The 12,068-nt window shown below is 55.2% G+C and overlaps 5 protein-coding genes across 5 annotated transcripts in view; 2 read left to right on the top strand and 3 right to left on the bottom strand.

The window, feature by feature from the left end:
- Positions 1-14: 14 nt before the first annotated feature.
- Positions 15-1,549, bottom strand: GUITHDRAFT_146143 (hypothetical protein; the record flags this gene model as incomplete). Its single annotated transcript, XM_005822924.1, has 10 exons — positions 15-141; positions 212-283; positions 330-383; positions 427-492; positions 546-620; positions 676-751; positions 803-887; positions 922-940; positions 1,000-1,059; positions 1,481-1,549. Coding segments are annotated over 10 exons (703 nt in total), but the record flags the coding sequence as incomplete, so codon positions are not given.
- Positions 1,550-3,822: 2,273 nt separating this feature from the next.
- On the top strand, positions 3,823-4,435 carry GUITHDRAFT_79200 (hypothetical protein; the record flags this gene model as incomplete). The annotated part of the gene is made up of 6 exons (XM_005822923.1): positions 3,823-3,846; positions 3,899-3,974; positions 4,026-4,076; positions 4,122-4,180; positions 4,234-4,276; positions 4,329-4,435. Coding segments are annotated over 6 exons (360 nt in total), but the record flags the coding sequence as incomplete, so codon positions are not given.
- Positions 4,436-5,637: 1,202 nt separating this feature from the next.
- On the bottom strand, positions 5,638-9,157 carry GUITHDRAFT_117911 (hypothetical protein; the record flags this gene model as incomplete). Its single annotated transcript, XM_005822922.1, has 6 exons — positions 5,638-5,810; positions 7,531-7,561; positions 7,607-7,690; positions 7,740-7,834; positions 7,874-8,183; positions 8,222-9,157. The coding sequence occupies 6 exons, from the start codon at positions 9,155-9,157 to the stop codon at positions 5,638-5,640; spliced, it is 1,629 nt and encodes a 542-aa protein (XP_005822979.1).
- A 465-nt stretch (positions 9,158-9,622) lies between these two features.
- Positions 9,623-10,333, top strand: GUITHDRAFT_146140 (hypothetical protein; the record flags this gene model as incomplete). Its single annotated transcript, XM_005822921.1, has 1 exon — positions 9,623-10,333. One exon carries the CDS (start codon positions 9,623-9,625, stop codon positions 10,331-10,333), a length of 711 nt encoding a protein of 236 aa, XP_005822978.1.
- A 1,571-nt stretch (positions 10,334-11,904) lies between these two features.
- GUITHDRAFT_146139 (hypothetical protein) overlaps positions 11,905-12,068 on the bottom strand; it is a gene marked incomplete at both ends in the record, with an annotated part of 2,702 nt that continues 2,538 nt past the window's right edge. Inside the window, one exon of the mRNA XM_005822920.1 lies at positions 11,905-11,919. Coding sequence (XP_005822977.1) covers positions 11,905-11,919 — 15 coding nt within the window. The remainder of the gene's footprint in view (positions 11,920-12,068) is intronic.

The following is a 12,068-nucleotide window of genomic DNA, read 5'->3' as shown; positions in this document are numbered from 1 at the left end:
GCGGTCAATCGCACCTGGTGAGATCCCGCGCAAAATGTGGGTCAGGTTGTCGAGCACGCGCCGCTGAATCTCTCGCATGTGGCGGGAAAGGTGAGCATCCTCGCGCAGCTGCATGGCACGTTCATCCACTTTTGGCCCTTCCTTGTACAAGACGAGGAGGAGGAGGAGCAGGAGCAGGAGCAGGAGCAGGCATCGAGCATGAGAAACGTACATGGCTAGAGATCAGCATCTCTTGAGCCTCTGCCATCCGCTGGTAGGTGATGGCAAGCTCCCGATGGTTCGTCTTGTAGCAACAGCTCACAAGCGCTGGGCCCGAGGCAGCCTCATACCTGGCTTGCAATGTCGGCCTTGTGCCGCGCCATGGTGTTGAACATGTGCTCCGCCTGCCACCATCAGCCCAGCTGCGTCACCTCCTCTCCTCATCACCTGGGCTACGAGACGGGATGGCATCCTGACGACTGTGCACTGGAGGGTCGACTCTCCTCGGACAAACTGAGGGCTGCGCTCAGCCCAGAGGGCCACTGCTCTTTCCCACCATAACGCACCGAGATCACATACTCCTCCCCGTGCCGATCCGAGGCACACAGGATCTCGCGGACAGAAGTGTCGACAGCGATCGCCTGCATGGTGAGACAGGCTCAGGTGCGCAGGCTGACCCTTCCTCGCTCGTCTGACCTGCCCATTGATCGATACAATCAGGTCCCCGGGTCTGAGACCAGCGATGTAGGATGGGCCTCCCGCCGAGACCTCCCTGCAAGGATCTAGTCAGTGTCCTCCTCTCCCTCCTCAGATCTGCCATGACCTGACTTGGCAATGGCGCAGGTTGGGGTTTTTCGCGTCAGGACCAAGAGCGAGGCCAATGGACGTCTGGTAGGCTACATGGTATCCTGGTTAGTGATCATCAAGGCGATCAGGCGACACCTTCGACGCTCTTGTTCTCCTGCAGACATTGTCAGAGCTAGAAGCCCTCCCATCATCTCTACGCATGCTTGTGCTGACCTGCAGATCGAGGTACGGCCCATCTGCTCGTGTAACCGCGTTGATGATTTCTTGGAATAGCTACAGGACGGTCGTCAATCACAAATGCAATCCTTGCTTGCGACGTCGGTATCTATCTCGCTGGGCTCTGTCACATACAACTCTCACTCATCTCTCTTTAGAACAACTGCCTGACTGTCTCACATAACTTTCGGTGTTCACGATCTCTTAAGGGAACTCTGATCAACACCCTCCCTACCGTACAGTGCCAAGGCTCTTCGCAATTCATCAACCTGACTCAATCACTACTGTAACTAACTCAACTACACAGCTGTCAGGGCTGACGATACTCAAACCCGAATGCAGGACCCTCGTGGGCACAATTCGAAAGGATCCCGGGCCAGGTGACAGTACAATCGGATGCCATGAGGAGAGCATAAAAGTCTTTGGACTCAACTCGACGGATCGTCCGACATCCTCCTCCTCCTCTCATGAGCGTCACCTCGGGGAACTGCGGGTGCCATGAGCGCAACGCGTCCTGAACGTTCGCCTCCATCGCCAACGACGCCATCTTGTCAAACAATCAAGCCTGATCGTCTGACCCCCACCCCCACCCCCTATGATCGAAACATGCAGTGTACCCCTTCTTCTTACCATATGGACCCCACCTATTGTATGAGTTAATTAAGAAATCTATCACCCCACCCTACCCTACTACACCTCCTCCAAATGGTGAAACCCCTACCCCCTCCTCTAGTAGTTCCGCTTTCTTTTTTGGACAAGACCCCTCCTTAGACTACCCCCACCCTCCTCGCAGGAGTAAGTTTCCTTCTGGCAGGTACCCCACCACCAATCTTGCTGGATTCTTATAGATAAGTACCCCCCTTAGTCAGTCAAGGCATCCCTTGAGGGATTTAATTACCCCTACCCCCTAGATATCCTACTTTGTGCAATACTGTCCACCCTACCCACCCTCCAACAAGTCATCTTTAGTCAAATCGGAGGTGACTGGTCAGCCATCATCCTGGGTTCTTCCCTACTCGATGGGAAGGGCGCGGGGCGGGCGTGCAGGGGGATAAGGGTGGGGTGGAAGAATGGGAAAAGGGGGGTGGGGTAACGAATGCTGAGCCCTAGTGGAACCAGAGCAAGATGGGTGGGTTCAGGTGGAAAGGGTGGGTACTATGAAGTGTCTCACTGAGGGGGTGATTCATAGGGAAAAGTAGGGGTACATTGCGTAATGAGGTGGGGTGGTTCAGTATGGGACGCAGTAGTAAAGCAGGGTTGCATAGAGAACGGGTTATTAGTATTTTAGAAGGTAGAACAAAGCGTACCGAATTGTAGGGGTACAACAACAGTACCAAATGGGGGTGGGGGTCCTAACAATGTGATTATTGTAGGCGGGGTGGTCATTGCCCACGACCTTTTGTTTTAGAGGACCCCAGAAGGACAAGGGGAGAGGAGGGGTGGAGGTATGGGATGTTGACTTGTGGTTTATTTTGATTTTGATGATAAAAATCAAATTATTGAGTAAACTCAGGGCCCATGACATATGTTGGATCGATTAAAATCTGTTCAGTGCGGTACGAAATCGAAAAAAAACCATGTTGTTGCCAGGGTTTGGTGGCATCTACTGTACAGGGGGTGGTGTGCACATGAGATCAGAATCCAAGGGGTGGTAAATTCTTGAGTAGGTGGGGGTAATTGTTCTGTGGTAGTCCAGCTTGACACATGGTGGGTACTTTCATGTAAACTATGGAGTAGGGTAATAATTTATAGGGGTGTAGCTATTCTCGCAAAGGATAAGGAGGGGTGAGGGTGGGAGATAAGGTTTGTGGTTGGGAGAACAAGGGGGTGGGGTACAAGGCACGGGTGCGGACAAGGTGGGCACCTTGGGGGGAGGGGGAGGGGTGGGTGGGGAGAGACGTGTTATAGGGCTGAAGGGGCTCAGGGGTAGTTAGGGAAATAGGGGTGGTACTAGATTCCGATTGGGGGTGGGGGTGGTATGGGTGTGAACCAACCAACCGCCATGGCGCGAGGTAGGCTGAACGAGGAAGGGGAGGAGAAGAAGATGGAGATTGAGGAGGGGGCGGCAGCTAGGAGCGAAGATCATGATCAAGTTCACGAGGCTGTTGTGGGCTCCCATGACTTTTCGCTTTCCCGAGATGAGAGAATCGAGTGCAGTGAGGTGGGGAGAGAAATTGGCGCCATTCCTGGTATGGACGTCCATGGGGACCGGGGAAAAGATGAGAGCTCCGGATCGGCAGAGGAGGAATCGAATTCTATCTCCACGAACAAGGCAGAGGATGCCGATGTCTCTGCTGCTGATGTGCATCACGGGAAGGAAAGGCTTCGACAAGCAAATAAGGGCAAACAGGTCAGCACGTGTGTGCTTCCAGAGTCTCGAGAGACCATGATAGCATGCAAGGAGTCCTCCAAGGCTGGGAACAAGTCCAGTGTGCTCATTGCAAGCCTCGCCACGCCACCGCGGCCTGTAACGAAGGGCGCGACTGAGTCTGAGAGTCCTCTGCCGTTCCAACCCAAGAAATCATGGTCTACCTTGTTCTCTGGGGCCGACGATGGTGCCGCCGGCATGGAGATGGACAAGAGCTATGGGGAGAACTGTGACGCGAATGCACCCAAATCATCCGTGAAGGAGGAGAAACCGCTGAGCATGCACACGGGAGACAAGTGATTCCGTCCGCTGATATTGCAGTTTGTGGGATTGACTTTGCTGACAGCAACGACGAGTCCTCGGAGAAGTTTGATCATGACGACTCGAGCTCGGACTCTCTTCCCATTGCTTCTGATGGGCTAGGACGAGTAGGCAATCTCAAGGGAGGCTATGTGAAGGGGCAATGGACGAAGGAGGTTAGAGAGGATGGAAGCTGGGTACATGATTAGTCTGACAAGCAAGGGGCAGGAGGATGAGCTTGTGATCAAGTATGTCTCCATGTATGGGACGAAACAGTGGGCCAGGATCGCTCTTGTTCTTCCAGGTTGATGCTCCTGCCTTGCTGACCTGGTCTGACGGTGGTGGGTACTTGAAGGGCGTAAGGGGAAGCAATGCCGGGAACGCTGGCACAACCATCTCAATCCAGGTAGCCGAAAAGTGCATGTGCGTGCAAGGAATGATTTTCATGCAGACATCGTCAAGGAAGCATGGTCGACCTGGGAAGATCTGAAGCTCGTGGAAGCGCACTTGGTGAGGAGCTGTTGCAGAGGGATGGCCCCGTTGTGCTGACATAGTGCATCGAGATCCATGGAAATCGATGGGCTGAAATCTCCAAGATGATTCCTGGTGAGTTCATCGGAGATCTTTGCTGTGGACGCTGCTGATGCTGGTGTGTTAGGCCGGACAGACAACGCGATCAAGAACAGGTGGAACTCAACGATCAGAAGGAAGCTTGTCAACAATGAGATGGTGCGTTCTATGCGTGTGGAGCTGGAGTGTGTATGACGGACTTTCAGGATTTGCCGCCTAAGCTGGCTGAGGACGTGAATCGAGCTAGACCCTTCAACTTTCAGCTGCCGCAAAGTGAGAGTTAGGGGATCCCAACGGCTGTAGGTTGACACTGAATGTAGATATGATCGACGGGTCGGACATCTCTGCATGGAGCGCCAGCATCGACGAGTCAAGTGTTCGCAAGAGCGGCAGTCTCAAGAGGAATGGGACGGCGTCCCTGCGTGTGGAGGTCCCCAGCGAGTGCGAGAGGGACGACCTGGATGCGGTCAGAAGCTCCTCTGGCTCCCCGATGTTGCCTGACTCTGCGCAGGTGAACGCGCTGCTGGGCCTGTCGTCGAGCTATGGGAACAAGTCGCCATGCCTGGAGACCATGCCGGACAACTTGGAGGAGGTGAGGCTTGTGGTTGGCGCCTCAAGACGCGTAACAGGCATTGCAGGCGACACTGCTGCTCTCCTCCTACTGCCATGGGTCGTCGCTGCCTGCCACTCCCTCGACATGCCTGAAGAAGAGGAGGTGAGAGAGCAAGAGGAGAGCCTTTCCTTTCCTCGTGTGATGTGCCTCGCAGCCGGACGCCGCGCAGTGACGGAAAGAAGGCCAAGAAAGCGAGGTCTGACACAGCACCGGCGTTCAAGGATACGCAACAGTGGAGGATGTCAGCTCCAGCGGAACAACTTGTGGCATAAGAATGTCTTCTAGTAAGTATGCCTCCTCGAATGTGGAGTCAATAAACATAAATGCATAAAGGTGTCTCTTAGTGCAATGAGCTATCAGGTTGAACAAATATTCAAGTTGAAATAGATTCTAACTTGTGCGAATATTCAAGTTGAAATAGATTCTAACTTGTGCGAATATTCAAGTTGAAATAGATTCTAACTTTTGCAAATACACTACACCTGGTTAGTTTACTCATAAGTTTTTTCAAAGGCATGCTCAGACTCTGCAGAGTCCATGAAACACTCACGTTATAAAAAGCAATGACATCTCAGGTTGTTCACTAATAAGGGTCGAAAACTTTTGATACTCATTGCGTCAACTACATATGACAAACAGACAAACCAAGCCAGAATTTGCTTGTCTCTCAGTTATGTTTCAACGTATGGGCAACGCACAATACATGCTATGTATGATGTCTTGATGCAATGAGAAGAGGGCTGAAGTTCGAATAGTTTCTGATTCTTTAATACATCTACACAGTTTACTCGTAGAGGGACTTGGTGTAGGTGGCGGTGGCAGCGACGTAGGCGTCACGGGCAGCCTTGTAGGGGCCGGTGGCGAGCTTGAGCTCGTTGGCAGCCTTCAAGTAGGCATCGCGGGTGGCGCGGTAGGTGGTGGCGTAATCCTCAAGATCGAAGAGAAGGGAGAACATTTCTGCTGAGGAAACGATCAGTAACTATTACACCTTCAAGTATCAATGCCACATCAAGTCTGAGACCAGAAGAGGAGGAAAGAAGAGGAGCAATGATAGGGAGGAATGATCAAAACGAAAAAATGAAACCATATAACAACCAAGAGACAACGAGGAAACTTAGCAAGCAAATGAACAGCACCAGTGATCGTTTCACAAGGTATGAGAGCAGGGGAGCGAGTAGGAAGCAGGCAACATCATCGTGACGTGTACAGTGACTGGCGTCTACCTGCCTGTATGGGAGAGACCGGAGAGGAGGAGCTTTTTATCAAGAAGGTTCGGGGAGGGTGGGACACTGGGGTACTGAAATGGGAGGGGTCATTAGGAATTATGAGGGGTACTGGAATTAAACATGGGGTGAGGGTGGATAATGGGATGGAGAATTAAAAGGTTGCGGTCAATCTATTGGATCTTTGCTGAAATAAATCTTAGCTATGGTACATATGTTATGGAGGTTGTCCTTTGTTGGGGGTGTAATAGAGTCAATTACATCATCATAGGGGTGGATCATGTAAAGTTATAGGTAGGGGTCAAATATTCGATTTAGAACTCTGGGGGAAACATGGTGGGGTAGTACGAGCTCTATTTCCGGAGTTTTTTTAGGTTACATATTTACCTCGATGATTTCTAAGTCATTTTATTGATTTACCTCGATGATTTTCGGACGGTACAGTGAGAGTACGGTCACTGGCCAGTACAGATCAATCATCAGATCCCGAGTCGGTAGTAGGCCCGGCCTCCCGGCGAACCGTGAACTTGCGGCCAGCCTCCGCCCTAGTACCGTGACTGCCACAGTGCCGGCCCGGGCCCGACCGCGCCGCCGGCAGCCCGCCGGCGGCCGGCGGCGGCGGATGATGCCACTGACTCAGTGAACTTGTGACGGAACTTGACAGGCTGCAGTGCCCCGGCGCCCAGTCACTGAGTTGAACTAAGTTCCGTATCGGACTCTCACTGACAAGTTCAACGGTCCCGGAGCAATTCGGCGGCGTTGGCCGAAGGGCGATTTACTAGCCTCGGCTCAGCAAGCGGTAGTACTCACAGAGTCAGCGGCCTCCGGACGGCACCCCGGGTGACCGTGTGAGCCTCCGAGCGAGGCTCCGCAGGCTGGGCCTATCCTGGCCGGGCGGCGTCACGGCCGGGCGTCGCCGCGTCCCGGCGATGATCTCACGGCGAGGCGGCAACCGGCGCCGCGGCGAGTCAGCCTGACAGGGTCACGGCCGGGGTCACAGTGCCCCGGCGGCAAATTCCCGCCGGGCCGGGACCGCCGAAGCCGCCGCAGTACTGAACGGTGGTACCATCATCGCGGGCCCGGGCGACAGGGCCGGCCCGGGCTTCAAAAAGTTCCAATCAGGTTATGCGGATCTTTGTTCGGCCCGGCCGCCCAACTTGAAAGAGACACACAGACGCCGTTTCAAACTTGAGACTCAGCCAAGCCTTCACGGTGGCTGAACCTCGGGACTCCCCTCCGAGGCCGCTAGGCTTAATGTCACGCCGGCTCCCGGCAGAGTCGGCGGCAGCAGCCACCGTGAAGGCCGTCTGACTGCATTGCCCGGGCTGGCAACCTGAGGCGGCCGGCGTGAATTCAAGCTGGGCAGGGACGTTCATCCCGCGTCGCAGTCTAAAGTTTTGACTCTGGCTTCGGCTGCTCTGCAGGACGAGTGAAACCGGGTGGCATGTACCAACCCCAGGGCTCTGACGACTTGTACTCCGTGACCTGAACAAGAAATTTCAAACTCGCGCGATCGTAGTAGGATCTCACCTGCTTGGCTTCCAGGAAGGACTCGAGGCCGTACTCTCCGTTGTCTCTGCCGAACCCACTCTTCCGCACGCCTCCCCATGGAACCTGTGCCACACATCAGAGAGGCTGGGAGTGACCTGGGGGAGAGAGCAACCTGGCAGAAGCACGGCTGGCTGCAGTTAACCCAAACGATCCCACACTTGAACTTCCTTGCCATGCGCATGGAGCGGTCTTGATCGGCAGTGAGGACTGGAGGACAAACAGCGTCAGGCAGCTACTACTTCTCACACGACCAAAGCAGGGGAGAACCTGCCGAGGCAAGCCCAGCCCATGTGTCATTCGCCAGTGCGATAGCTTCGGCTTCTGTCTTGAAGGTAGTAGCAGCCAGCACTGGCCCAAAGATCTCCTCCTTCCATATGCGCATGGATGGCTGGACGTTGGTGAACACTGTCGGGGCGATGTAGAATCCCTTGTTCGCAACGTTCTCCGGCCTGCCCCCGCCGCACAGCAGCGTTGCTCCCTCCTGCTTGCCGGACTCTATGTAGTTAAGCACCTTGTCGTACTGACTCTTGCAGATGATCGGACCGATGTAGGCGACCTTGTCGCTCGGAGGGTCAGCGGATGGCACGCCTGCACCTTCTCCGCCTCCTGCTTGAGCCTCGCGAAGACGCGAGGAGCGATGTCCTCATGGATGATGGCGCGGGAGGTGGCTGAGCATATCTGCCCGTTGGTCCAGAAGATCCCGAACATGATCCACTCCACAGCCTTCTCAACATCTGCGTCCTCGAACACAACGATAGGAGACTTTCCTCCCAGCTCCAACGACACGTTCCGGATGTCCCGCGCGCACGCCGCCATGATCCTCGACCCCGTGGGAACAGACCCAGTGAAGGCGATCTTCTCCACGTCCGGGTGCTCTGAGAGCGGACCCCCGCAGTCCGGGCCCAGACCAGGGAGGACGTTCAAGACACCAGCAGGCAGCTTCGCTTCCTGAAAGGCATAGACCGCCAGATCGTACGCGGTGAAAGGCGTGAGCTCCGAGGGCTTGAGAACGATGGTGCAGCCAGCTGCGAGAGCAGCCGCGACTTTCCATGCGGCCATGAGGAGCGGGTAGTTCCATGGGACGATCAGACCAACGACACCGACGGGCTCCCAGAACATCCTGACCGAGAACTCCTGCATGCCAACATCGACAACCTTCCCCTGCCTCTCCTCCAACGCCTCAGCGAGGCCTGCATGATGTCTGAAGCAAGCAGCCACATCATCCATGTCCCACGCCGCTTCTTGTATCGGTTTCCCTGCATTAAGAGCCTCTTTCTCTGCCAGACTGTCCTTGTGCTTCTCTACCGAGTCAGCGATGGCGCGCAAGACGGCAGCTCTTTCCTTCCCAGAGCTTGATCCCCAGGACTCCAGCGCTTCCTTGGCAGCCGCCACAGCAGCGTTCACATCCTCTCTGGTGGCAGAGGAGGCTACACCAAGAAGAGTCTCGTCTGCTGGGTTCACTATGTTCAGCTCCTGCCCTCCCGCCGCATCGCAGCTCCTCCCCCCAACAAACAACTTCGCTCGCAGCATTGCGACCTTCTCGTTCCAGCCAACCTCGCCCCCTGCGCGGTAGAGATGGGGTAGTGGTACTGATGTAGGGGTCATTATTAGCGTTGAAGGGAGGGAAAAGTAGGGGTAACTGTGGAATATTTTCCGGAAACGAGGGGTCAGGTGGGGTTACCCTATAGATAGCAGAGGTGGTAGGGGTTTTATGAGGGGAGAAGGGGTTGTATGAGTGGGGGTAGGGTAGTCCAACTTTTCAAGTGTGGCGGGAATGGGAGAACAGAATCGCTTGGAGCTTTGAAGGAAGAGGAGAGGAGAGGAGAGGAGAAGAGAGGAGAGGAGAGGAGCGGTGCGGAGAGGAGAGGAGATCGCAAGGGGAAGATCGCTGTGGGTACACTACACTATTCAAGTGCATGAAGTGTGTCCGACAGTTGAGGCCTTGAAGGATACGATTAACTTGTGCCACTTTGCTCTTCGTCATTGTGTGGGGAGATGGCTGAAGAATTCTTGAAGAACACGAAGGAGGAGGCGGATCTGAACCAATACTGGTACAGCAAGAGAACGATCAATGCGCTTGCAGACGAAGCAGCAGAGGCCGGAGAAAGCGTTGCGTTCCTCTCCACCCCTTCCATCTTCTTCTCCATGAAACCTGGGAGAAAGCGATGGGGGCAACAGAGTAGGCAGGGAGATGCCCTCTTTGACTATGACCGGCAGTGGGAGAGCGAGGAAGGGTTCTGCTTCTACGACTTCAATCACCCTGAAGGCATCCCTCAGAGCATGCAGGGCTGTTTCGACGCGGTCGTGGTCGACCCTCCTTTCATCACCGAGGACGTCTGGAGAAAGTACGCAACGGCCGTTCGCTTCTGTCTTCGGCAGGGCGGGAAGGTGCTGCTGACCACGATAGCAGAGAACTATGAGCTCCTCCAGGAGTTGTTCGGCGACTTGAACATAGCCAAGTTCATGCCGTCCATACCAACGCTCCCCTACCAGTATCGCATCTTCCTCAACTACAGCCCCGTCAATCCGATGCTGAGCGAGTGGAACGACGAGATCCCCAGGGAATTCGAGAGCATGCAAGTGGCGAAGCAGGAGCGGAGGTCCAACGTCGGGGCAGACGCGCAGCTCTGCTCAGGGGGCAAGCTCTCGTTCGAGGAGCTGATTGAGCGGGAGCTTGCAAAGGAGGCGGCAGCGAAACGGCAGTGAAACCTCGTGTAAGCGATCGGTCGACCAGCGTGTTGAGTATGAAGGAGGGAAAATTCTTGTTTTGACCATGAGGAGATTCAGTTGGCTATCAGGAGATGTCCTCGGTTTCCCGCTGATCAGCTTCAGTCTGCCATCTTGTCGGATTCGTCTAGCTTCTGCTTCTTACACTCCTGTTGGAAGAGCAACTAAATCTCAAGAAGCAAGAGAAGGAGTGGCAGCTGACCTCCTTGTCTGCCCCGGGCAGCTTGCGGTCCCTGTAGTACATCTCCGCCGCACGGATGAGAGACTCACCTTCCAGCGCTTGCACCTGGGGGGGAAGTCAGGAGGGAGGAGGGGAGGAAGGAGACGAGAGAGAGTGGCGGAGAGTCCAGGGGGATGTTGGTAAGAGGAGCATGTAGGAACATGGAGAATGCAAGGAACGGCAGTGATGTGTGGAGAGGCAGGTTGAGGAAGAGGAGAGAAGGGAGGAGGCAGGGAGGAGGCAGGGAGGCAGGGAGGGCAGGGGAGGAGGAAGAAGAGAAAGCAAGTACCTTAGATTTGAGAGTTTCTGCGGTATCGGACGGGAGGACAGGAACGCTCATCTGAACGACAGCATCCCCACCATCCACCTCCTCCACGACCTGCAAGCTCCGATTCAATCCACCGCATCATAACGCATGAGGAGTTTGAGCAAGTGAAGGAGTAGGAGCAGAAGACGGGAGAAGAGCATAGGAAGGGAGGAGGAGGAGGAGGAGGAGGAGGGGGAGGAGGACCTGGTGTACAGTACATCCTGTCTCTGTGTCTCCTGCGTCCAGCACCTGGTCGATGTCATCAGGAGGGGGAAGGAAGGGAAGGAGATCAACCGACTGATGGACAGCAAGGTCCATCAAGTTTGCGTGCTTGGGAAGCAAGGAGGGATGCACGTTCAGCAGCTTACCGTGCCAGTCTCTGATCGAAAAGTGAGGAAAGAGACTAGAGGGACAAGAGAAAAAGGAGCAGGAGGAACAGGGGCAGGGGCAGGGGCAGGGGCAGGGGCAGGGGCAGGGGCAGGGGCAGGGGCAGGGGCAGGGCAGGGCAGGGCAGGGCAGGGCAGGGCAGGGCAGGGCAGGGGGGGAAGGAAGAGGGCAGGTACCGAATTTCTTGGCGATCGCATCGGAGAAGGGAGACGAGGAGATTGAAAGGAAGTGGGAGAAGGTTTCGAAGGAGAAAAGCTGCTGCAGAAGGGAAGTAAGACTCTGCTATACCTGCCTCCTTGCTCTACGTTCCCCTCCCCTCCCTACTCGTTCTTACCTCGTTGACTTGTCCATGTCGGAAGCCAACCTTGACTTCTGCTCGAGCTGCAGGAGATTCATGACAAGGAGGGGAAGGGGAGCGAAAGAACAGGTGAAGACAAGACAAGCACAAAAGAGGAGGAGCGAGCAGAGACATAGAAAGAGGAGGCGGGAGGTTAGGAGGGACAGGAAATGACGAGGATGCGATGGAAGTACCTGCACGCGACCCCTCCACGAAGCATGGCTCGTTAGCGCTGCGGCACGTCAGAAGGACTAGGAGGAAGGAGGAAGGGAGGACCGAGGGCAGTGTCGCGTTCGATCTCAGCGGTTCTTCGCCTGACATGAGAATGAGGCGAAGAGGAGGGAAAGAAGAAGGATGGAAAAAGAGAGAGGAGGAGGAGGGAAGGGAGGGAGGGAGGGAGGGAGGGAGGGAGGGAGGGAGGGAGGGAAAGGAGGGAGGGAGGGAAAGAGGGAGGGAGAGGTGG

The sequence above is a fragment of the Guillardia theta genome, assembly GCF_000315625.1.
Source record: "Guillardia theta CCMP2712 unplaced genomic scaffold GUITHscaffold_117, whole genome shotgun sequence".
In the NCBI taxonomy this organism is placed as follows: domain Eukaryota; class Cryptophyceae; order Pyrenomonadales; family Geminigeraceae; genus Guillardia; species Guillardia theta.
This window is presented reverse-complemented; position numbering and strand designations above follow the sequence as displayed.